We start from the raw sequence: 26,999 nt of genomic DNA on the forward strand, positions 1-26,999 counted from the left end.
CCGTATTGTAGGTTAGAATTAATCTGATATCTGGGTTTTCATTTTGCTTGATTTTGTTGCTTTTTTCTTTCTTGGTTAACAGGGTTTGTTCTCAAGATATTTGCTCTGCTTTCCTTTTTCCTGCCATTATGTGTGCTGGTGTGTAACCTCTTGCCATGAATTTATGGGCTTTTTCATCTTTTTTTGCGTTTCATTCTGAGTAATTCTTCAAACTGTATACTTTTGATTAGAGATCTGAGATGGAAGCTTAAGCCATGTAGGATACTGTTGGTTGTAGTGGGTTTGCGATATGTTGTTGATTTGATTATGCCTTGGTCCACGTATACCTGTATATCCAAAAATTGTATTGTTCTGGTACTGATATTGTATGTGAATCGTAGGCCTGTATCATTCTCATTAAGTATGTTGACATATCGTACAAATTCATCAGCTGTTCTGTTCCACTTGATGAATAAGTTGTCAATAAACCTTAACCATAGCATTATTTTTTCTGTGTATTGATCTTTATCTATATATATCTATATCTATCTATCTATATATATGTATGCGTGTGTATATATATATATATATATATATATATATATATATACACACATATATATATATGTATAGATAGATAGATAGATAGATAGATATACACACAATGAATGTTTCCTCGTATAAGCAATTTATAATCTGGTATAATAAGAAAAGTTCCAGTTCAGGGCAGACTGACGGAGGTAGTGCCTTACGTGATTACACAGGCTATTGTATGCTGTTCAGAACCACGCAATGCCAAGCGATTATCTTGTGGTAAGGGACTCAATACAGATATGTTTTTTAAATGCTAATTGAATAATACTGAAAGGCATAATTAGCCCATTAGGAGCCTTAAGAAAGTCTATAAGTACTGGGCGAAACAGGTGTCAGCTGTGAATCCATGAAACTGACCATCATCTGAAAACAAACAAGGGGATGGGTGTTCATTTACTATTAGAAGGTGCAATTGATGTTGTTTTCTAATTGTTTATAATCCTCAGGGTGTTTAGTACTTTGTGTAATAACACCTGGTACTGAGATGGTGTGACCCAAACTGGCATGTTTTTTCCTGGACTACCGTGCTGAATGTTTAATTTATACCCGTATAACTATATATCGTTGAAGCTAACTGCTGTACAAGTCGTAACTGATGCCGATTAGTACATTTTCATTTTAAACTCAACTCCCTTTAATCCTACAAGTGACGTAGTTTCGTTTGCCAAATTTGTTTGCTCGGTGCTTTACCGGCTGCCTGTGGGTTTTTCTCGCCAGGCTGGTGTTTTTGGTTGCTTTTCTACAAGTGTTTGGGGTTTTTCGGGGGATATTTCGCAGCGCTCAGTCTCTTGTGCGTCAACATTTTTAACCATTTTTTTCTTTCAGTGCGGAAAGTTTCCAACCCACGTGACTTCCAGTTTCATGGTTCTCGGCGCCGCTTTACCAGAAACCACATCGGCCCCCAAGCATAGCGAAAGATGTCACCGAAACAGAGCGAGATATCGACAGCAGATAGGGAGAGACAGAGAGGCAGAGAGCGCTGCGGGGCAGAGCCAGAGAGTGGCAGGAGGAGGGTGAGAGACCAGAGACAGAGCGGGGAGAGTGAGAGGGCAGAGACAGAGGGGCAGAGAGAGCTGCGGGCAGAGTCAGAGAGAGTCAAGAGGAACGAGCGGGGCAGTCAGACCAGACTCCAGAGACAGAGCGGGGAGAGTGAGAGGGCAGAGAAGGGCAGAGACAGAGGGGCAGTCAGAGAACCACAGGCAGAGCGGGGATTGTAGAAGGGCAGAGAAAGAGGGGTAGTCAGATCAGAGACAGAGTGGTGAGAGGGCAGAGAAGGGCAGAGACAGGGGGGCAGTCAGAGAACCACAGGCAGAGCGGGGGGAGTAGGAGGGCAGAGAAGGGCAGAGAAAGGGGGGCAGTCAGAGAAGAGGGCAGAAGAACAGGGTCAGAGAGAGGTAGAAGGAGGCAGGGGGTAGTTAGACGACCACTGGCAGAGCGGGGACAGTAAGGGAGGAGCAGAGAAGGACAGAGGGGTAAGAAAAAGCCAGAGGGACAGTCAATCCAAAGACAGAGCAGGAGATTAAGGGGTCAAAATAGGGCAGAGCCAGACAGGTGTAGAGGAGGCACGGGGGAGTCAGAGGGCAGAGAAGGGCAGAGGTGAGAAGAATCAGAGGGCTCACGGAGAGTCCAGGGAGAGCCGGTGGTGTGCGGAGACAGGAGGAGGTGATCAGGGGCAGGAGGGGAGTCTGTCCCGGCGAAGAAACCGCTGGCTGCTGAAAGAGACGCGGTCGGAGCGCGGCGGACAGAGAAAGAGACACCGCTGCAGTCAGACAGCCCGGCACGTGAAAGGGAGAGGCCGAGAGGCATGCCCCAGGACTCGGACAGTAACGACCAGAGCTACAGCAGCAGCTCCCCCGGACCCAGCCACAGACAGGTACCGCGCGCCACCTCCCAGAAACAGACACTTCCTCACCCTGACAGGTACAAGTAGGTCAGCTCCCTGAATCACCCCGCCCAGTGACAAACAGGCACCACGCGCCTCGTCCTTCACTCTGTCAGGTACAAACAGGTCAACTCCATCGAGAAACGACCTGACTCGCCCCGGCCAGCGACAAACAGGCAAGAGCAAACACTACTTCACTCCATCCAGCGACAAACAGGCCAGAACAAACACTACTTCACTCCACCCTGCGACAAACAGGCAAGAGCAAACACTACTTCACTCCACCCCGCGACAAACAGGCAAGAGCAAACACTACTATACTCCATCCAGCGACAAACAGGCAAGAGCAAACACTACTTCACTCCACCCCGCGACAAACAGGCAAGAGCAAACACTACTATACTCCATCCAGCGACAAACAGGCAAGAGCAAACACTACTTCACTCCACCCCGCGACAAACAGGCAAGAGCAAACACTACTTCACTCCACCCCGCGACAAACAGGCAAGAGCAAACACTACTATACTCCATCCAGCGACAAACAGGCAAGAGCAAGCACTACTTCACTCCGTCCATCGACAAACAGGCAAGAGCAAACACTACTTCACTCCACCCCGCTACAAACAGGCTAGAACACACACTACTTCACTCCATCCAGCGACAAACAGGCAAGAGCAAACACTACTTCACTCCATCCAGCGACAAAAAGGCAAGAGCAAACACTACTTCACTCCATCCAGCGACAAACAGGCAAGAGCAAACACTACTTCTCTCCATCCAGCGACAAACAGGCAAGAGCAAACACTACGTCACTCAATCCAGTGACCAACAGGCAAGAGCAAACACTACTTCACTCCATCCCTCAGCGACAAACAGGCAAGAGCGAACAGTACTTCACTCCATCCAGCGACAAACAGGCAAGGGCAAACGCTACTTCACTCCATCCAGCGACAAACAGGCAAGAGCAAACACTACTATACTCCATCCAGCGACAAACAGGCAAGAGCAAACACTACTTCACTCCACCAGCGACAAACAGGCAAGAGCAAACACTACTTCACTCCACCCCGCGACAAACAGGCAAGAGCAAACACTACTATACTCCATCCAGCGACAAACAGGCAAGAGCAAGCACTACTTCACTCCGTCCATCGACAAACAGGCAAGAGCAAACACTACTTCACTCCATCCAGCGACTAACAGGCAAGAGCAAACACTACTTCACTCCATTCAACGACAAACAGGCAAGAGCAAACACTACTTCACTCCACCCCGCGACAAACAGGCAAGAGCAAACACTACTATACTCCATCCAGCGACAAACAGGCAAGAGCAAACACTACTTCACTCCACCAGCGACAAACAGGCAAGAGAAAACACTACTTCACTCCACCCCGCGACAAACAGGCAAGAGCAAACACTACTATACTCCATCCAGCGACAAACAGGCAAGAGCAAGCACTACTTCACTCCGTCCATCGACAAACAGGCAAGAGCAAACACTACTTCACTCCACCCCGCTACAAACAGGCTAGAACACACACTACTTCACTCCATCCAGCGACAAACAGGCAAGAGCAAACACTACTTCACTCCATCCAGCGACAAACAGGCAAGAGCAAACACTACTTCACTCCATCCAGCGACAAACAGGCAAGAGCAAACACTACTTCTCTCCATCCAGCGACAAACAGGCAAGAGCAAACACTACGTCACTCCATCCAGCGACAAACAGGCAAGAGCAAACACTACTTCACTCCATCCCTCAGCGACAAACAGGCAAGAGCGAACAGTACTTCACTCCATCCAGCGACAAACAGGCAAGGGCAAACGCTACTTCACTCCATCCAGCGACAAACAGGCAAGAGCGAACAGTACTTCACTTCATCCAGCGACAAACAGGCAATGGCAAACGCTACTTCACTCCATCCAGCGACAAACAGGCAAGAGCAAACACTACTTCACTCCATCCAGCGACACACAGGCAAGAGCAAACACTACCTCACTCCATCCAGCGACAAACAGGCAAGAGCAAACGCTACTTCACTCCATCCCCCAGTGACAAACAGGCAAGAGCGAACAGTACTTCACTCCATCCAGCGACAAACAGGCAAGAGCAAACACTACTTCACTCCACCCCGCGACAAACAGGCAAGAGCAAACGCTACTTCACTCCATCCCCCAGCGACAAACAGGCAAGAGCGAACAGTACTTCACTCCATCCAGCGACAAACAGGCAAGGGCAAAGGCTACTTCACTCCATCCATCGACAAACAGGCAAGAGCAAACGCTACTTCACTCCATCCAACGACAAACAAGCAAGAGCAAACGCTACTTCACTCCATCCAGCGACAAACAGGCAAGAGCAAACACTACTTCACTCCATCCAGCGACAAACAGGCAAGAGCAAACACTACTTCTCTCCATCCAGCGACAAACAGGCAAGAGCAAACACTACTTCACTCCATCCAGCGACAAACAGGCAAGAGCAAACACTACTTCTCTCCATCCAGCAACAAACAGGCAAGAGCAAACACTACTTCACTCCATCCAGCGACAAACAGGCAAGAGCAAAGACGACTTCACTCCATCCCCCAGCGACAAACAGGCAAGAGCGAACAGTACTTCACTCCATCCAGCGACAAACAGGCAAGGGCAAACGCTACTTCACTCCATCCAGCGACAAACAGGCAAGAGCAAACGCTACTTCACTCCATCCAGCGACAAACAGGCAAGAGCAAACACTACTTCACTCCACCCCGCGACAAACAGGCAAGAGCAAACGCTACTTCACTCCATCCAGCGACAAACAAGCAAGAGCAAACGCTACTTCACTCCATCCAGCGACAAACAGGCAAGAGCAAACACTACTTCACTCCATCCAGCGACAAACAGGCAAGAGCAAACGCTACTTCACTCCATCCAGCGACAAACAGGCAAGAGCAAATGCTACTTCACTCTATCCCTACCGACAAACAGGCAAGATCAAACACTACTTCACTCCACCCCGCGGCAAATAGGCAAGAGCAAACACTACTTCACTCCACCCCGCGACAAACAGGCAAGAGCAAACACCACTTCACTCTATCTAGCGACCAGCAGGTACCGCTTATCACCGCCCTGAGAGAATTAGGCAGCAGCAAAGCAGACACTACACTTCACTCCGTCCAGCGACAAAAAGACAAGATCAAGCACTACTTCACTCCATCCAGCGACCAGAAGGTACCACTTCTAACACACCCGAAGAGTAACAGGCAGCAACAAACTCTACTTCACTCTGTCCAGCGACAAGCAGGTACTGCTCCACCTCATCCCACTACCAACAGGCCGCAACCAACATTACTTCACTGCATCCAGTGACAGACACTATACTTCATTCCATCTCCTGACAAACAGGGAAGACAAATACTACTTCACTCCATCTCGCAACAAAAAGGCCAGCAACAGCTACCACTCTGCCACTGTGTAATGTATACTGACTGTGTAAGGGTGAACATGCTCGGGTATTAGCAGTTAGAGCACCCCGGTATAAAATACACTGAGTGAGAGTGGGCCAATGCTAGATATAAAATCTGTAACAGTTAGAGCTCCCCGGTATAAAATATACTGAGTGAGAGTGGGCCAATGCTAGATATACAATCTGTAACAGTTAGAGCGCCCCGGTATAAAATATACTGAGTGAGAGTGGGCCAATGCTAGATATACAATCTGCAACAGTTAGAGTTCCCCGGTATAAAATATACTGAGTGAGTATGGGCCAATGCTAGATATACAATCTGTAACAGGTAGAGCGCCCCAAGATAAAATATACTGAGTGAGTATGGGCCAATGCTATATATATATTATCTGTATAACAGTGAGTGATTCACCGTTTTAGATCAACTAAAGCCCTCCTTGCAAGTCGTGGAATTTCACCCAGTGTGATAATATATGTGTGTGAGTTTGTACATGGCATTTCTATATATTTCAATATATAATTCCAGGTGACATTTCACATCCGCAATTTCCAGTCTCTCAGGGCCCAGAAGTTTCAGGTTCTAAAACCCCAGACCCGATAATGTTCGGTCCAGACCCACAGAACCTGTCATAACAAAGGATCTGGTATTTCTGGATCCATGTGGTTATTCCCCATTCCATCCAAAAAACAGTATTCTGTGAATTTTGGTGCAGGAATCCTAGCCCTCCACTATTCCCGAAACCAAATGCGCAAAACTCATAATGAGGGCCTGCGGTGCGCGCGCCACAGTTTAAAGTGTAATGACTGGAGCAGTGAAGGTGAGCCTCCATGTAAGGTACACTAGCTGTAATAGTGATTGTGACACGTTATTGTATATAAAAACCGTGTAAACAGTGCGCATGCTCAGGTGTTACACAAATTACAGCGGTGAGAGTGCCCTAATATAACACATACTGACTTTGTGAGATTGTAACAGTGTAAGATATATATGAACTGTGTGAAAGTGAGCATGCCACTGTGTAAGATATACAGACTGTGTAATATATAATAATATAATAATCCACATTTGTAAAGCGCACAATCACCCGTAAGGGTCTCTAGGCGCTGGGGGCCGTCGGGGAGATTAAGCAAGCTATTGCCCAGAGTCACATGGTGCTGGGCTAACCTGCCACCGGAGCCGGGGATCGAACCCTGATCCCCAGATTCCAGCGTCAGTCGCCCTGGCCGCGGCGCCACACCTCTCCCACTTGTGTAACAAGAGGAGCACAGTGTAAGATATACTAACAGCAAGAGAGAGTGCAAGATATCATGACTAAGTCGCAGACATAGTGCCCCATTGTAAGATACGCTGACTGCTCGAGTGAGAGTGCTCCGTGTTTGCTAGAATGTCAATGAGAGTGGGAGCACTCTGGTGTCAGATACACCGACTGCAAGCGAGAGAGTGCTGTGGTGTTAGGTATACTTACTGTCAGAGTGAGAGTGCTGCAGTGGTAGATATACTGACTGTGAGTGAGAGTGCTGCGGTCGCAGATATACTGACTGTGAGAGTGAGAGTGCTGGGGTGTTGGCTATACTGTGAGAGTGACAGTGCTGCGGTGTTGGGTATACTGACTGTGAGAGTGCTGTGGTGTTGGGTATACTGACTGAGAGTGGTGCAGTGTTAGGTATGCTGACTGTGAGAGTGCTGTGGTGTTAGGTATACTGACTGTGGGCCTGAGAGTGCTGCGGTGTTAGGTATGCTGACTGTGAGCCTGAGAGTGCTGGGGTGTTAGGTATACTGACTGTGAGAGTGAGAGTGCTGTGGCGTTGGGTATACTGACTGTGAGAGTGAGAGTGTGGGGTGTTGGCTATACTGTGAAAGTGACAGTGCTGCAGTGTTCGGTATACTGACAGTGAGAGTGTTGTTGTGTTGGGGATACTGCCTGTGAGAGTGCTGTGTTGTTGGATATACTGCACAATTTCCCATGGACGTGCCACATAGTTGGTGAAACCACTTGTCGTTAAGTAGCTATGGTAAAGCGTGAATATTAAGAGTTCCATTAAAAATGTCTGGAGGTCCGCATCCAAGGTGGATCCAATGAGAGCTTTCTCTACTGCCTCTATTCCTAGATCATGGGGTATAGACGTGTACAGTGAACACACATCCACTGTGCAAAGTATCAGTTCTTGTTCTCCTAGTGTATTGATGCTCCTGTTTAGTTTCACCAGGAAATCTGTAGTGTCACGGATGTAAGACTCAGCCTCCAATACAAACGTTTGGAGATATTTGTTGATGAATCTACCAGTCGTCTCATGGATGCTTCTTTTCGTCGATACTATGGGACGGTGGTCGGGTTGGGTGCTTGTGAATCTTGGGCACCAGATACATCCTTGGTGCTGAAGGGTTATTAGGTGTTAAGTAACGTCTTGCTCTATCATTAATGGTGCCGTTGTCAAATGCTTGTTGTAAGATAGCTTTAAGAATTGCTGCGTATTCATTTGTCGGGTCTTTTGGAAGAGGAGCGTATGTGTTGTTGTCAGATGTGTGTTGTATCATTTGTTCATGATAGTAAGTAGAGTCCATTATTACTAATGCTCCCCCTTTGTCAGCCGTTTGACATACTATGGAATAATTGCAGCAATTGCAACAATGCCATACCAGGTAACTACACCAACCATCCGATGAAAGGACACAAAGTGAAATTAAAAGTTAATGCCACATGCAATTCTGCCAACGTAATCTATATGCTCAAATGCCCATGTGGCCTATGTTACATAGGCCACACAGAAAGAAAGATTTGTGTTCGCATATTGGAACATAAAAGCAACATCTGCACCAAAAATGTTAAATCCACCGTGGCAGCGCATTACGTTGAAAAAAATCATTCTGTAGCCCAGTTGAAATACTTGATTCTGGAACAAATCAAACCCACCAGACATAACAAGAACACTCTCCTTAAACGAGAAAATTACTGGATCCGCTATATGGCCACGATGCAGCCGAACGGGTTAAACGATAGGATGGAATTCCTATGTTATCTTTAACTACATTACAAATAATGAACATTTTTGCTATGCACCATTTTTAATGATATGATGTATAATTCTGTATGTTTGGTTTGATTGGGCACCTACGTTCACACCAAATCATTATGATTATCAGATAGGATTGTGTATTGTTTATTGTATTTACACCAGGGAATGTTCAGAACATGATTCACAACTTGTATGATGTTCTTAGCACAGATTCACACCGCACACGGACTATTTTTCACCACTCCAAGATGGCACCCATTACCTTGGGTTCTAGCCCGTCTTTTATGTTTACACTGCTAGATGCGCAGTTATCACCCGGCATACCGCCTTGAAGCACTCGCAACGCCGTACGCAGGGACTAACAGACACAAAACTCCACAGAGGCTGATTTAAGTAAGTTACTTAACCGATGTTAGGGCACAACCCTTACTGTTTTGTCCATCCGTTTTTTATTCTAAGTTCGGGTTCCCTGTGTATTCACAGGTAACCGGACTATACAGCGACGGTTAACCGTGAGTCCACGCATCCGTTTGTTTTTTCACAAGTGGGAAAACCTGCACCTATGTTTTAATAATTTGAGCACTTGGAATCACCCCATGTTTTAACAATTCGAGCACTCGTAATCACCCCACATTCACACCGATCACAGTAAGGATCCGGTTTTTTACTTCGGTTTTTACTTTTTACTTATCACACGTTCATGTGCGGAGCACTATACACGGTCTAGCTCTACCCCTTTAAGTCACAACACCAACATCATATTCACAAATCTCTACCACAGCATGTTAATCTTATTCAGTCACCGTCACATGTTATACATTATACATCGACCCCGTAGTGATTATCCATCTCTTTCCTTCTTGTAGAGTAACCCCCGGACGAAGGGCTCCCCCATAGCCCGAAATGCATTGGGATTTGTTATTATGAAGTGATTTACAACCTATGCTGAACAGACTTTGGTTACGATACAGCATACAGCTTTGGCAACCATGAAAATAATGTGTTGAACCACAAATTAAGATTTTGAAAAAACTCTTTGAAAGAACTTTATTAAAAACATTGAAAGTGAACAAGACTTGATAGTCTATTTTCAGTGCTAGGAGAAGCCTGCCCCGAGGCAGGGGCAGCTTTGAAAAAGTTTGAGCATCATTTACGCTGTGTGGACCAGACAGCGATTTCTCCCCAGCACGCTACAAATCATTAACACAGGAGAATCATTTGATTAAACCAGCTGTGCAAGCCCCCCTCACTCTCTGTGTTGGGTATACTGCCTCTGAGAGTGCTGGGTATACTGCCTGTGAGAGTGCTGTGTTGTTGGGTATACTGCCCGTGAGAGTGCTGTGGTGTTGGGTATACTGCCTGTGAGAGTGCTGCGTTGTTGGGTATACTGCCTGTGAGAGTGCTGTGGTGTTGGGTATACTGCCTGAGAGAGTGCTGCGGTGTTGGGTATACTGCCTGTGAGAGTGCTGCGGTGTTGGGTATACTGCCTGTGAGATTGCTGCGGTGTTGGGTATACTGCCTGTGAGAGTGCTGTGGTGTTGGGTATACTGCCTGAGAGAGTGCTGGGGTGTTGGGTATACTGCCTGTGAGAGTGCTGTGGTGTTGGGTATACTGCCTGTGAGAGTGCTGGGGTGTTGGGTATACTGCCTGTGAGAGTGCTGTAGTGTTGGGTATACTGCCTGTGAGAATGCTGTGTTGCTGGGTATACTGCCAGTGAGAGTTCTGTGGTGTTGGGTATACTGCCTGTGAGAGTTATGTGGTGTTGGGTATACTGCCTGTGTGAGTGCTGTGGTGTTGGGTACTGCCTGTGAGAGTGCTGTGTTGCTGGGTATACTGCCAGTGAGAGTTCTGTGGTGTTGGGTATACTGCCTGTGTGAGTTCTGTGGTGTTGGGTATACTGCCTGTGAGAGTGCTGTGTTGCTGGGTATACTGCCAGTGAGAGTTCTGTGGTGTTCGGTATACTGCCTGTGTGAGTTCTGTGGTGTTGGGTATACTGTCTGTGAGAGTGCTGTGTTGCTGGGTATACTGCCAGTGAGAGTTCTGTGGTGTTGGGTATACTGCCTGTGAGTGTGCTGTGTTAGGTATACTGCCTGAGAGAGTGCTGTGGTGTTGGGTATACTGTTACATAAACAAAAGGAATCCTACTCACAGTGAGAAGGGAAGGGTGTCTACCACAAGTGTGGGGACACACAGTGTTTTGTAAAATACCCCTCACACACCAACAGGCCCCTTGGTGTCATGCTTCATCATCGGCGTCTTCGCACCCCTCTAACGGGATGCGGCGTGCTGCGACCTACGACTACGCGGGAGCACTATAGGTTGGACTATGTGTGGTGTGTGTGATGCAAGTGGTAGGGGTATTTAAATGTGAGTGGTGGGGTATGGTGAAGGTTTAAAAAGTATTTGTAAGTAACAAGGACCCCCTGATTTGGATCGTACTCCTGGGTCAGGGAAAACAGTTTTGTGCAAAGGTATCTACCCAGGCAGAAAAATAGGACTGAAAGCTGGCTATCGAAAAGAACACATATTCATGAGTAACTCATAAAACAAGCAATGGACTGAAATGATATCAAAAAGCTTTCTTTTTCTTTAACAAAACCAGACTTATATCAAATTTGATATAAGTCTGGTTTTGTTAAAGAAAAAGAAAGCTTTTAAAAAAAAGAAAAAAGAAAAAAATCTTTTTTTCTGCAAACTGAAGCAATTTTTGTATATGTAAATAGTAGGACTTGCAATGTACTGTGAACTGTTTGTGATTTTGTCTTATCTTTTTTTAGATGAATTGGCTGATACCGAACTGTCCTGATGAAGACAAATGTTTTTTGTCGAAACGCGTTGACACACAGCCTTAGATACTTTCTGTACTAGAGAAATTATTTTTAAAGAAAAAGTCGTCCATTCAATTTTTTATGAATATTTACATGTTTGTTTGTGATCTAGTGTTAGAATAAGTCATGTTTATCCACATCATGTAATTATTTTTTACTGAATCATATGTATCCACATATCCTTTTTTATATTAAAAATCAACCCTTTTTGATATCATTTCAGTCCATTGCTTGTTTTATGAGTTACTCATGAATATGTGTTCTTTTCGATAGCCAGCTTTCAGTCCTATTTTTCTGCCTGGGTAGATACCTTTGCACAAAGAAGGTTTAAAAAGTACCTGGCTCGTGGGTGTATAGGAAAAAACTTTATTCACAACCCCGGGCTGGTACTATTAAAAGAAGTGCAGAGTGAGGTAGCTAACTGTCGTGACTATGGACACTACCTCTGGTGTGCGTCAACATGTTTCGGAGCGTGTGCTCCTTCTTCAGGACGGGGGCACAACTTCCCCACCTTACTCACGTATTTCTATAAATTGTGTAAATAACCAAAAAGTGCGAGACTATATACAGTGACTTAATACTAAAATAAAGGCTTTAATGTGTCTACAGCGGTTTGTGACCATGCATTTGCATGACCTACAAAGAGGAAAAAGAAAATGGAAATTAATATGGTTACCCTTAGTAGGGTGGCTCATACAGGTGCAGTCACCTGGAGCACCACATGGCATATTGGCCCTGTAAAGGAAAAAGACAGACAAAACACAACATAGATGAACACACAAAAAGTTTGTTTGAAGACTGTTGGTCATACTCATTGTGAAAAGATGTCTTGCTTCATGAGCATTCTGGGACGTCTCGGGTTGATTGCTATTTTTGCAATCTATAGGGACAAAGGATCGTTTTCAGTTTTTTACTCACTTTTTTGGATGGGAAAGGGTGTTTCTGTTAACCAATACTCACAGACTCGGGACAAGTTCGCCTCCGTGCTACCCCATACGCTGCTCCGCTGGTATTAACTAGGGATGGCTGCCGCGCGCTATTTATGCTACCATTCCTTGAATGGTTCTGTAGTCATAGGCTAATTGTCGGACATGCCTAATGCCCATACATGGGTAATCCGTTCAATTAGTAGACACACCATATATGGTATGTCCGGTGATGCGGATAGCGTAGGAGAGATGCCAGGTGTGGCTGTCAATGATTAGCGGACGCATGCGCAAAAGATCTGTGGCTTGCGCATGCGTGCGGTAGCTGGGGTTTACAGTGTTCTTGTCGTTGGAGGACGCATGCGCGAAAGATCCGTGGCTTCGCATGCGTGCGGTAGCTGGAGTTTACAGCGTTCTTGTCATTTTGTAAGCGCATGCGCGTTTGTAAGCTGTCCCCATTCTGGAGCTGCATGCCGCGCTGTGTATTTCAAAAGGCACGCGTATTGGAATAATTCTACCAAGTGTGGTTTGGCAGTGGTGTATTTCAAAACGATCGTTATAAGAACTTGAGTAACGATGTGAGGGCCTACAACGCGCTCTTATTTGGTAATACTATTTACAATTGGTTAAGGTTTAAAATAGCTGGACGAGAACCAAGGGGTTAAGGTGGCATGTCAGTCGGCCGCTTGGTTATTGCTAGGGGCCTATTAATTATATGGGTCGATGAATTACTGTGGGGGCTTTGTAATTAACTGGTCAGTTGGCCCCAGGGGACATCATCATTCAGACCATCGGTATGAGTGCCCAGACGGAACACCCAACGTTGTTCTTTCTGGAAAAGACCCGTTTCGGATGGCAAGTGTTCGATCACAGTCCATTTTAGATCGTTCACACAGTGCTGTTTCTCCAGATAGTGTGTTGCCATTTTTGTTGTGGACTTCTTGCAGCGGACATTGCTTTTGTGTTCACCCATTCTTGTTTTTACAGGCCTCGTGGTCATGCCCACGTATTCCAAACCACATGGACATGTGATCATGTACACCACATTTTTGGTATTGCAATTTGTGAATTGTCGTTGTTCCCAAGTCGTACCATTTCTGAATGTTAAGGTGTTGCTTTTCTGCGTGAGATGACAGCTGCTGCAATTTCCACAAGGGAAATGTCCCTGTATCCCAATTGTGGTCTGTCTGGATGTGGTACTAGGTTTGGGTCTGGTGTGCACCAATAGGTCTTTGAGGTTCCTACCTCGGCGGTGTGCATACATTGGTTTGTCAGATTAAGACTACCACAATTCAATATCCTCCAATGTTTGTTTATAATTTTGGAAACCTCATTTGATATTGTGGAGTAAGTGGTGACACATATAGGTCTTTTTTTGTCATCAGGGGTCGGTAGTTTGTCCTCCAGGAGTGCTCCCCTTGATTGTTCTTGGCCCTTTTCATAGCTTTTTCAATGATTTTTGGGGGATATTGTCTCTGTAACAGTTTCGTTTTTAGATCACCGGCTTGTGATTTAAATTCGGTCAGTTCAGTACAGTTGCGTCTCAACCTTAAGAATTGTCCGTATGGCAAATTCTCCCTCAGATGCCTAGGATGAAAACTATCATACCTCAATAAGCAATTCCTCGCTGTAGGTTTGAAATGTGTGGTGCTCTTGAGTCTATCCCCTTCTGCATAGATATTGAGGTCGAGAAACACCATGACCTGGTTAGAGATCGTACTTGTAAATTTCAGATACGCATTTTGATTGTTTAGCCAATTTACAAAGTCAATGGCCGTGTCTGTTTCCCCGTCCCAGATGATGAAGACGTCGTCAATATACCTTTTCCAGGTATTAATGTGGGTTCTGTATGGGTTATCTGTATGTAGTATCCTGTTTTGCTCTAGATGGTGGACATATAATCCAGCCAGACTAGGAGCAAAAGTACTGCCCATACTGGTGCCGTGGGTCTGTAAGTATATTGTCTTGTCATATTGGAAAAAGTTGTGTTGTAGTGCCAGGGAGATGCATTCAAGAACTAAGCCTCGCGGTGTTTGGTATTTCCATTGATTGGTGAACAGTACTTCCTCAATTATTTGGAGTGTCTCATCATGTGGTAGGCTAGTATATAAACTTTCCACGTCTAGGCCCAACATGAGTTGCTTCGTGGGATCAAAACTTTTATCCTCCAATAATTGTAGGACTGATTTCGTATCCTTTAAGTAGGTGTCCGTGGATTGTACCAGTGGGCGTAGGAAGGCATCCGCAAATTTAGAAAGTGGCTCAAGGATGGAGCCGATCCCTGATACTATGGGTCTCCCAGGTGGGTTGTTGATGTTTTTATGGATCTTTGGAATGCAGTAAAAGTATGGGATTCGTGGTGAGGGTTGTTGTAAAAATTCTGCTTCTTTTTTGCTTAGCCAATTGTGGGCTAGACCCTCCTCTACCATACCTCCAATCCTGATGCGTAATTTTTCTGTAGGATCCTCCAAAAGGACCCTGTAATTCTGTGTATACACGGAATTACAGGGTCCTTTTGGAGGATCCTACAGAAAAATTACGCATCAGGATTGGAGGTCTAGCCCACAATTGGCTAAGCAAAAAAAAGAAGCAGAATTTTTACAACAACCCTCACCACGAATCCCATACTTTTACTGCATTCCAAAGATCCATAAAAACATCAACAACCCACCTGGGAGACCCATAGTATCAGGGATCGGCTCCATCCTTGAGCCACTTTCTAAATTTGCGGATGCCTTCCTACGCCCACTGGTACAATCCACTGACACCTACTTAAAGGATACGAAATCAGTCCTACAATTATTGGAGGATAAAAGTTTTGATCCCACGAAGCAACTCATGTTGGGCCTAGACGTGGAAAGTTTATATACTAGCCTACCACATGATGAGACACTCCAAATAATTGAGGAAGTACTGTTCACCAATCAATGGAAATACCAAACACCGCGAGGCTTAGTTCTTGAATGCATCTCCCTGGCACTACAACACAACTTTTTCCAATATGACAAGACAATATACTTACAGACCCACGGCACCAGTATGGGCAGTACTTTTGCTCCTAGTCTGGCTGGATTATATGTCCACCATCTAGAGCAAAACAGGATACTACATACAGATAACCCATACAGAACCCACATTAATACCTGGAAAAGGTATATTGACGACGTCTTCATCATCTGGGACGGGGAAACAGACACGGCCATTGACTTTGTAAATTGGCTAAACAATCAAAATGCGTATCTGAAATTTACAAGTACGATCTCTAACCAGGCCATGGTGTTTCTCGACCTCAATATCTATGCAGAAGGGGATAGACTCAAGAGCACCACACATTTCAAACCTACAGCGAGGAATTGCTTATTGAGGTATGATAGTTTTCATCCTAGGCATCTGAGGGAGAATTTGCCATACGGACAATTCTTAAGGTTGAGACGCAACTGTACTGAACTGACCGAATTTAAATCACAAGCCGGTGATCTAAAAACGAAACTGTTACAGAGACAATATCCCCCAAAAATCATTGAAAAAGCTATGAAAAGGGCCAAGAACAATCATAGGGGAGCACTCCTGGAGGACAAACTACCGACCCCTGATGACAAAAAAAGACCTATATGTGTCACCACTTACTCCACAATATCAAATGAGGTTTCCAAAATTATAAACAAACATTGGAGGATATTGAATTGTGGTAGTCTTAATCTGGACAAACCAATGCATGCACACAGCCGAGGTAGGAACCTCAAAGACCTATTGGTGCACACCAGACCCAAACCTAGTACCACATCCAGACAGACCACAATTGGGATACAGGGACATTTCCCTTGTGGAAATTGCAGCAGCTGTCATCTCACGCAGAAAAGCAACACTTTAACATTCAGAAATGGTACGACTTGGGAACAACGACAATTCACAAATTGCAATACCAAAAATGTGGTGTACATGATCACATGTCCATGTGGTTTGGAATACGTGGGCATGACCACGAGGCCTGTAAAAACAAGAATGGGTGAACACAAAAGCAATGTCCGCTGCAAGAAGTCCACAACAAAAATGGCAACACACTATCTGGAGAAACAGCACTGTGTGAACGATCTAAAATGGACTGTGATCGAACACTTGCCATCCGAAACGGGTCTTTTCCAGAAAGAACAATGGTGGGTGTTCCGTCAGGGCACTCATACCGATGGTCTGAATGATGATGTCCCCTGGGGCCAACTGACCAGTTCATTACAAAGCCCCCACAGTAATTCATCGACCCATATAATTAATAGGCCCCTAGCAATAACCAAGCGGCCGACTGACATGCCACCTTAACCCCTTGGTTCTCGTCCAGCTGTTTTAAACCTTAACCAATTGTAAATAGTATTACCAAATAAGAGCGCGTTGTAGGCCCTCACATCGCTACTCAAGTTCTTATAACGATCGTTTTGAAATACACCACTGCCAAACCACACTTGGTAGAATTATTCCAATACGCGTGCCTTTTGAAATACACAGCGCGGCATGCAGCTCCAGAATGGGGACAGCTTACAAACGCGCATGCGCTTACAAAACGACAAGAACGCTGTAAACTCCAGCTACCACACGCATGCGCAAGCCACGGATCTTTCGCGCATGCGTCCTCCAACGACAAGAACACTGTAAACCCCAGCTACCGCACGCATGCGTAAGCCACAGATCTTTCGCGCATGCGTCCGCTAATCATTGACAGCCACACCTGGCATCTCTCCTACGCTATCCGCATCACCGGACATGCCATATATGGTGTGTCTACTAATTGAACGGATTACCCATGTATGGGCATTAGGCATGTCTGACAATTAGCCTATGACTACAGAACCATTCAAGGAATAGTAGCATAAATAGCGCGCGGCAGCCATCCCTAGTTAATACCAGCGGAGCAGCGTATGAGGTAGCACGGAGGTGAACTTGTCCCGAGTCTGTGAGTATTGGTTAACAGAAACACCATTTCCCATCCAAAAAAGTGAGTAAAAAACTGAAAACGATCCTTTGTCCCTATAGATTGCAAAAATAGCAATCAACCCCAGACGTCCCAGAATGCTCATGAAGCAAGACATCTTTTCACAATGAGTATGACCAACAGTCTTCAAACAAACTTTTTGTGTGTTCATCTATGTTGTGTTTTGTCTGTCTTTTTCCTTTACAGGGCCAATATGCCATGTGGTGCTCCAGGTGACTGCACCTGTATGAGCCACCCTACTAAGGGTAACCATATTAATTTTCATTTTCTTTTTCCTCTTTGTAGGTCATGCAAATGCATGGTCACAAACCGCTGTAGACACATTAAAGCCTTTATTTTAGTATTAAGTCACTGTATATAGTCTCGCACTTTTTGGTTATTTACACAATTTATAGAAATACGTGAGTAAGGTGGGGAAGTTGTGCCCCCGTCCTGAAGAAGGAGCACACGCTCCGAAACATGTTGACGCACACCAGAGGTACTGTCCATAGTCACGACAGTTAGCTACCTCACTCTGCACTTCTTTTAATAGTACCAGCCCGGGGTTGTGAATAAAGTTTTTTCCTATACACCCACGAGCCAGGCACTTTTTAAACCTTCACCATACCCCACCACTCACATTTAAATACCCCTACCACTTGCATCACACACACCACACATAGTCCAACCTCTAGTGCTCCCGCGTAGTCGTAGGTCGCAGCACGCCGCATCCCGTTAGAGGGGTGCGAAGACCCCGATGATGAAGCATGACACCAAGGGGCCTGTTGGTGTGTGAGGGGTATTTTACAAAACACTGTGTGTCCCCACACGTGTGGTAGACACCCTTCCCTTCTCACTGTGAGTAGGATTCCTTTTGTTTATGTAACAGTGCCCGTGGAGTAAGAATCCTACCCCTGTACTCTACCTCTCTCCAATTATTTTTTTCGTGTTGGGTATACTGACCAGCGGCGGTTTCTGGTTAAGGGCGTCGGGGCTCCGCCCCCTTTGTTTTCATCCCCCCAGCGTCGGGCATTGCTAAAGTAAAAATACTCTTTAAGGCAAGACTGTTATAAAAAAAAATTACACACGTTTGTTGGGGGCAAGGCAGTTGATGTGCGGACACACTGCCAGCCAGTCCGATGCATTCCTAAACTTTCTGTCTCTCGGCGAGCCCTGGAGACTGAGTCTAATGTATTTGCCGGGCGGCTGAGCTCACATCCCTGGGGTCTGTGAGGTCATCAGCTCGGCAAAGACATAGACTCGAGCTCCAGTCTCCACCCCCTGATGACGTGTGGGTAAAGTTTGGCACGGGCATTTCAGGTTGAAGCCCTGAAGCACCGGGAATCCACGTCAGTCAGGGAGAGGAGATGATGGTTACCCCACCCTTTCCAGATTCGTCACAGGGGGTGGTACCTGCCCTATGACGAGTTGAGAAGGGGTGGGGTAGAGGCTGCAAGCAGGCGGGAAGAGCAAATGTCGATTGTGCGCAGTTTGCCGTAATTACTTCTGAAAAGACACTTTGCAGCCTCGAGGAGGTGCCGGTTTCCTGTGCTACTAACTGCGGGACTTTATTGAGGCTGCAATTTGATCTCCAGCGCTTCAACTCTGGACTCGAAGACAGGTCTGAATGGATTATTTCGGGCCTGTAGTCAGAGAGGAGACAGAAGCGGTGCTGACAGGACAACTCCCCTGGAACATATCAGGGTCACTCACACTGGCATTCTATAACAAGCCCTCAGGAAGGTAAGCGCCATGGGAAAGTTTGGCAGTGAATACATTTGATTTAATTTGAAATAGAAGTATTTTTCTGTTTTTGTTCACGTCATAATTGTATTTCAGAACACCTTTGTTGAAATGTTTTAAGGGAATGGCATGCTACTGGGACACAACATCTGTAATGATGGAATGTTCGCTCGTAGTTTTGCAGGATTTGTATAATTTGTATAAGTTTAAAAAGGAAGATATGCTTTTTACAACAGAGGGAATAAAATGCTGCCTAAATGGTCTCTATTTAAAAAAAACTGCATGCTTCACTGCCAAATGTAATGGTATTAGTTTACCCTCATCCGGACGATGGCAATTGAAGTACTTCTGGCTGGTATTCGTGCCATGCATTGAATGCTGTTGGCAAAACCTGAAACTCTCGCATAAATCTTGTTTTTTTGTTTTTGCTAATACATATTTCCTCTATTCTGTACAGCTATTTTCAATTTATCATATAATTATATTTTGTTTGCACAGTAATTTGTGACCGCTGGGTCGGTGACTGGTTAATACTAGGGTATTTGTGCTGGCGAAGGGCCTGTGCTCTGCAGCTGCCCTCACAGTCCAGCTGCTTCTGGAACCTGATGTTTGATAGACATAGATGAATACGAGGACACGTCACAAACCTTATGTCTTATTGCATTTTTCTGTAAAGATGACAGTACACTTTTTGGTGGTTGATTAATCAGTTTGACAGTACTTTCCATTTTTCACTGTCCTGTTTTGAGTCTGAGGCCTATTTAATTATTTTGTTTTTCAATCTGTATCTTTTCAAGTATAGACAATTTGTATGAACAGTTTCCTGGTTGATTAACACTATAAAGTGGCACCAGATACTAAAGTCACATGCAAAGATTGTTATATGTTTAATATTTTTCATTTGTTACATGCAAATATCAGGAAAATGCGCTTTGAATGGTGTCAATACTTCTTACTGGTTGGGCTATGACCAGCGGCGGTGCGTCCATTGGGGGCGTTGGGGCGTTGCTCCACTAGCCAAGTGGACTACCGTCATGCTGATGCTGCTCATACACGCTTATTTAATTTTTTTAATTATTTCTGAGAGCGCACTCTCTCGTGACTTGCCTGGAGAGAGCTCTGCCGGGACAAGCCCGACTGAACCGTGGACATCGCACTGTGGAAGGACTGTGGGGGCGGGGCTACGGCAGTGAGTGACAGCGCAGCAGAATAGAGATTTAGCCAGCAGCTGCAGCAGTGAGTGTGCGCATGTCAAAGTAAGGCCTAGTAATTTTTAGTACTGACCCAAGCATGCACACTCGAAGTACTGCTTCTTTCCTCCCTAAATTGTAACTCGAACATTGGCAGGGACCCGGGCCCCCGGGTCTCATTATGGGCAGGAATAACGCTGCTCTTAGCCAATCCTGGCGCAGTAGCTCTGCTAATGCTGCGCCATCATTGGCTGGAGTCACCGCGCTGACTACAGATGGTGCCGCCGCCGCGCGTGGAGTGGTGGTGGATGCTCATGTCGCACTGCATGGCCAATCACACCATGGCGTATGCAAAGCCATGCAGTGGATTGGCCATTTCCTCTAGTGATGTTGGTATGTCACCGCGCCAGGCGCGCTAGTGCCTGTTGTGCCACGAGTCACGAGAGAGTGTCCAGTCGTCGTGTCCCTCACCTCGTGCTTGGCTCGCCGCTGTTTGTACTCACTAAGACAACAACAGTACAGTCAATGTAAGTTTTTTACACTGTGTGTGACAGGGCTGCATTTAGGAGGCTTGGGTAAGAGCATTACCTCCCTGTGATTGGTCTCTCCGTGTTCGATATGATAGTGACATCTCATAATCGGTGTTTCAGCATAAGCGGGACCAAGCAACAAACAGAGAAAAAAGACTTTCTATAGCTTATAGTCTTTCACCTTCAAATGCTCGTTTAACTGATAACTGACAGCACTCTCTTCATAGGTCACATGGTAATCATTCCCAGGGCACCAGAGGGTGGTTGGTTCTCGCTCTGCTGTCCCGTGAGAGGAGCTCGTGGCCCCTTCCATATCCATTCTCGCAGCGACCTAGGACCGTGATCGGACCATCTGAGGTGGTGATTCTGACATGCGTTCACTTCACACGGACGACACATACACGCACTCAAGCGGACATACCATATGACAAACAGAGTTTGAAAGCACCCAGTGCACACAATGGCAGGAACATCTGAACAAATAAGCTCCCTTGCATAGTCACCAACTCCACATTTAGGCTGTTTAGAACTCAGTAAACATCGTGAATGGAATTGCCAAACACCCTGGCATCGAAGAGGTTAAAGTGCTTGCAGCGTCCCTGTTTGTGGCGGAGTTGGACTTGGCGTGTGGACAGCAGTGTGCATTACATGTATGATTGTCATCAATGTCTATTGGCACAATATCAACCAGAAGCTGTGCGTGGTTGATTAGAGTAATGAAGTAACCCACTCACTACTGGTGTCATGGCTGTCACCAAGTGTAAACAGCAATGCGTGCGCATGTCTTCCGTCATTGGTTTATGAAAGGTGCCCAGCGTGGTCTGACCAATAGAAAGTGCTGCTACTGACAGCACTTTGAGTGAAGTGCCGGACTGCAGTGAAGAGATGTTGCACTGCAATTAGAAGTACTGATGGTGTCGGAGATGCTTCGATGCACATGAATCAATAGTTGTATCCTTTGTGACCAGAACAGAACGCAAAATCATGCCTAAAACCAATGAAAAAATACATAAATGTTTCTTTACATGACTGCTTACAGTCCACATGCATCAGTGTGCAAAGTTCCTATTGGCACAACCCCGGCCTGCAAAGCCCGGCGCAGTGGAGGAAGAATTAACTCAGCCTCCCCAGGCAGTAACTCCTGGGCTGCGCACCGACTGTTTGCCGGACACTGCAGCTCAACTCCCATGATGCCAGGCCAGGGTGGCCCCCTCACTCCCTGCACCCAATATGTTACCGGAAGGGTCCGCGCCTCACGGCCCCCCCATGTCAGTCACCCCTGCCATGCCCTTAACTATAAACCCCTCGCGCCGACCCGGCGCAGTTCTACATATCGCCAACCCCCCCGCACCCCTCTACACCTGGGCAGGCCCAACTCTTGGTGCCAGGGGAAAGCCTTGTCCAAACCCAGCAGGTGATGAGCGGACGCTGGGAGCGAGACCGGCTCTGCCGTCGTCAGCTCCGGCAGAGTCTGGCACTTGGAAAGAAACCCTACTCAGTGGTTATTAGTGCATTCTCTGGGAAGGTGTGGCAGTTGATCTTGTTGTCATGTATCATAGCACTAGTGTGGCCTTATCATAGATGTGCATTCAGGAGCTGACCGAGTGTTGAATTTTAACATGTTTGGACAAGGTGAATTAAGTGTGCAGTGGCATCCTTTCTGTTGTACTTAGTGTGAGGTTACATTACGATAAGACATTGGAAGATGCAGTTGCTGTCTTAAAGGTAGCATGTGTCAGCACTGTGAGTGTGCAAGTTTAATTTCTATTGACTGAATAGTGTATCAAACAGCATTTCTTCACTAAGATATGCGATTTACGAATAATAAAAATATACTCACTGATAGTTAGGGGCCACTACTAGGTGTCATTGAGCCTAGCGAAGGAACAGAAAAGGATCACAGGAATACTGTTTCCTTTCGAGATGTTTACTTATGTTTCTTTATTTTCCCAGTAACAGCTTTTTTCAGACACAAAGAAAGAGACAGGAGAGGGGGAGTCAAAGTAAGGGAAGGGCGGATAAAGATGGGGAAAGACTGAGAGAGGAAAAGATAAAGACTTTAACAGCCAGTGTGACACCAAGACAGACACTGAAAGAAAGAGGAAGACATAAGACAGGGACTCTGAGACAGCCAAACTGAGGCAGAGAATACAAAGGCACTCATAGCCTGGGTGAATCCCAGACAGGAACAGAGAGAGCAGTAGGACATGCAAAGAGAGGAAGAGAGAAAGTGGAATGGCAGATAGGGAGAGAGGCAGAGAAAGGGAGAGACAGAATCAATACAAAGATGTGGAGAGACATAATTCGGGATTAAATTGGGAAAGACACAGTTTGACAGAGATAAAGATTTAGTGACAGCAAGAAAAAAGAAAAAGCAGGAGAAAAGAAGGCGAGAAAGCCAGAGAACAGGAGAAATGAATGGGGAGTGTGAAAGTCAGAAGAAAAGATGGAGAGAAAGAAGAGAAATATAAGATGAGGAGAGAATAGGGAAATAGGGAAAGAGAGAGAGACAGCACAAGACAAACAGACAGCTGAAAAAAGGGAGAGAAAGAAACTTGAAGAAAAAAACAGAGGACGATGAAGCGACAGGGAGGGAGAGGCAGGGAAGGCAGGGAGGCTTCAAACCATGAGGGGAAAAGTGAAATAAGGAGCGAAAAAGGAAACTAAACACATTTCAGATTTGTAGAATGTGTGCCTTTCGACATATGCCTTAAGATTTGTTGCAGATGACAGTGAAGTTTTTTGATTCTTTGTCTCTGTAGTACTTGCTAGATTTGTTGGGCTTGTCAGAACTTCTTTCTTCCCTGAGTTGGTGTGTCTTAACCCTAGATTTTGAGGCACTCCTTTCCGAGCACTGCAGCACTGCCGCTCCAAGCCTTCCTCCAGGACTGGTATTGCGGCCAAAACCCACCTGTCCACATATATGGTTCTGGTCTGGCGGCCCCCTTCTGATCTATGGCCAACTGTGGACATCCACAAACGACTGCCCCTGCACACCCCAACTTACTGCACCCGCTGCCGCTGTTTCTTCTAGGCCTGCCTTTCCAGAACCAACATACAGTGCACTAATGGCTTATCTCTGGAGGCTCTATACAGCACTACTTGTAAGGCTGCGCCTCTTGTTTCACACCTTTACGTTGCACATTGTCCTTATTTTTACAGTATTGTTGTTGCTAACTGAGCACTGCTCAATCCCCCCACCTTTCCATTCCCCTTTGGGGAAGCCAGATGACGACAGAGGGCAGGTGGGAGGGCATGGGAGAGCAAACTGAAAACAGGGGGAAAGCAATCATGAGGTGTTGCCCAATAAGGAATGAAAAGATACATTTTGCCCCAAACGTTTGGTCCTTGTTTTTTCAGTGGAAAAGCCTTAATGTAGGATTCCAAGTGAAGGCAGGGTGAAGAAGCAGTCGTAAGCATGAAGGATGCCTCAGAAGAGCCCCAGTCACCAGCTAAGGGCTTCAGGCACCTCGGGCTCCCACTGGTTAATTGCTGACAAGAAGAGCCAAGGCTAGGCAGCATAGATCAGAGCCCATATCAAGTTCCTAAAGATGTTGTTGCACCAAGGATATTGTTAATGTTTTTCCTAGAGAGAGATCAGAGTTTTGTCTAATGGAAGTTTTGACTCATGGAAAGGTAGCACAGAAGGTTAATGTGCCTGCTGCAAAGAACATGTACTTGATGCATATCACAAAATGCACATTATGTAAATAGGTCAGTGAGTCACTGTTTTTGTCAGAGAGATCCTTTTGTTACTTGCAGTTTGTAAGTTAAAATCCTAACATACAACTGCAAGCTAATAACGTCATCTAAGAGCTGCATGCAAACTGCAAGGATAAAATTGGAGTGTTATGTATGAAGCTCTGTGGTTATACTGAATCAGCAGCTACCTATGTTATGACATCTATTAATGTAAGAACTGCACTTTCACAATTGCTTTATTACCCTTCCTGCTTTCTCAAATTTGCATGAAAATGCACCATTTGTCCACGCTTTTTTCAAAATTTTCTCGGGGGGAAATCCCCCCGAACCCTCCTTAGGGGGTTCGGGCTCGCTCGCTGCGCTCGCACGCTACGGTGTAGTAAGATTATAATTTTACGCCTCACCACTTTCAAATGTCACCAGCCGCCACTGATACTGACACAGAATGTCATTGCTCTTCTGCTCTTTCCCATCGTGGAGTTCTTAAGAATCCCCGTAGACATCGCGCGGAGAGGCACGAGCGCACCACTGATGCTAGTGCAAGGGATCCATATTCCACCTGCACTGCACACCCCCGCAGAGCTGCGGTGAGTTCCGTGGAGATCTCTGCATTCACCAGAGAAGAACAGGGTTCTCACTCCAGCGGCTCAGCACTGCATTCCTTCACCGTCTACCTGAAGGGTTTCTTAGTTACCTGATGAAACTGGTCACCAAGCCGGGCTGGTGAGCTTTTTGTGCACCCTGTAAGTATCAGCCCAGACAGCCTGTATTTCAAGGGCGTGGCTATTCAGTAGTGCAACGTGCAGTGGCTCTAGTTACTGGGGTGTGACTAGCCCACTGCACCCCAGTTATGGGTGCTTGCTATTAGCCAGGTCTGTTGGTTCCGTGAAAAAATGCATCCAGTACATTTGACCCCATGGTCACAGGCTCGAATCCAGCATGAACATTCAACCTATCATCCATCTGGGGTCGATAAGTGAGTGCATTGAGTTAGGTTAACAATAAAAATGTGCTACCTGTCTGTAGTGCTTGAAACCCACTGGTTTGAATGTGCTGTCTACAAGTACACCTGTTTCACTATATCTTTCACTCATGGAATCATGGGGTGAGATACCCATTTTCCCTGAATGCATTAAGGTCCCTGCCTGTCTTGCTAAACCACTTCTGTATTTTATTTTGTAGCAAAGAGGCCAGTAGTTACACCTGTCACCCCACCAAGGGGCTTTATAACCCATACCACATTGTTCATCTTGTGCTGACCTCAGCAAGGTGGTTGGCGGGCAGGTACCTTCATGGGTAGTTTGCAAGGACAAATTACAATACTATGATACTAACAACATGTTTTTAAATAGCGCTTCAAACTGCATTTCTAAGCACTGTAAAGAACAGCTGTTCCTATTATCCAGTTTATAAGGTGGCCTCTCACTTGAGAAGTATGCTTTCTTATTCCTCACTTGTGGGATTAGTCCATCAGGCTCCCTTGACCCAGACTGAACCCAATGTAAAGAGCAGAAGAGCAGGCGAGATGGGCCCCTGGGGCCCAGTGAAGACGTAGGTTTGGTTGTCGAGTTATTTCCACATTCCATATTCCATTGGTTGGTGAGTGGTAACTGACACTGGGCATGTGCTCTGCTCTTTATAAATGTCACAGTATATGCCTGCGAGGTGGTTCTCTTGACTGAGATCTATTCTGTACTAAAATCCAGTGGAGAAAAATCTGCAACAGAGCACCCACCATGCCCTACAGCGGAGGGCCTCTACATACGTCATAGCACAATCAAACTCAGAACATATTGCTTGCTACTACTGCCTTGAGTCCCACACTCCGCAACGCTCATGTGAGCCCACTGTGAAGTCTAATGGCACACTCTAGCTTCTCTTGTTATGTTTATGTCCATGATACTCAGGGCCACTAGGATTATGCGGAAAAAGATCACCAAATTGTACGGCATGGCTTTACTAAATTACATTGTGCGGCATAATGTTGCACATCGGTTAATAGTATTATTTCACTCTTTTGTTACTTTTTTCACATGGTAATACTCTCTGGGCAAGTATTTCACCTCATTGGTTCCAATTATGCATAAAAAGCAGCGGCTGCCGAATTGCATAATTCCAGTGGCCCTAACCATACTTAGTGCCTCCTGCAGCTCGCTGGTACCACTACTAATGATGCAGCTAGTTTTCAATATT

At 45.8% G+C, this 26,999-nt stretch overlaps 1 protein-coding gene across 1 annotated transcript in view; it reads left to right on the forward strand.

The window, feature by feature from the left end:
• Positions 1–2,163: 2,163 nt before the first annotated feature.
• Positions 2,164–26,999, forward strand: part of BATF (basic leucine zipper ATF-like transcription factor) — an 80,964-nt gene continuing 56,128 nt past the window's right edge. The window contains exon 1 of the mRNA XM_078662034.1: positions 2,164–2,446. Within this exon, the coding sequence (XP_078518160.1) occupies positions 2,378–2,446 (69 nt within the window). The 5' untranslated portion in view covers positions 2,164–2,377. The remainder of the gene's footprint in view (positions 2,447–26,999) is intronic.

This window comes from Lissotriton helveticus, chromosome 9, assembly GCF_964261635.1.
Source record: "Lissotriton helveticus chromosome 9, aLisHel1.1, whole genome shotgun sequence".
In the NCBI taxonomy this organism is placed as follows: Eukaryota; Metazoa; Chordata; class Amphibia; order Caudata; family Salamandridae; genus Lissotriton; species Lissotriton helveticus.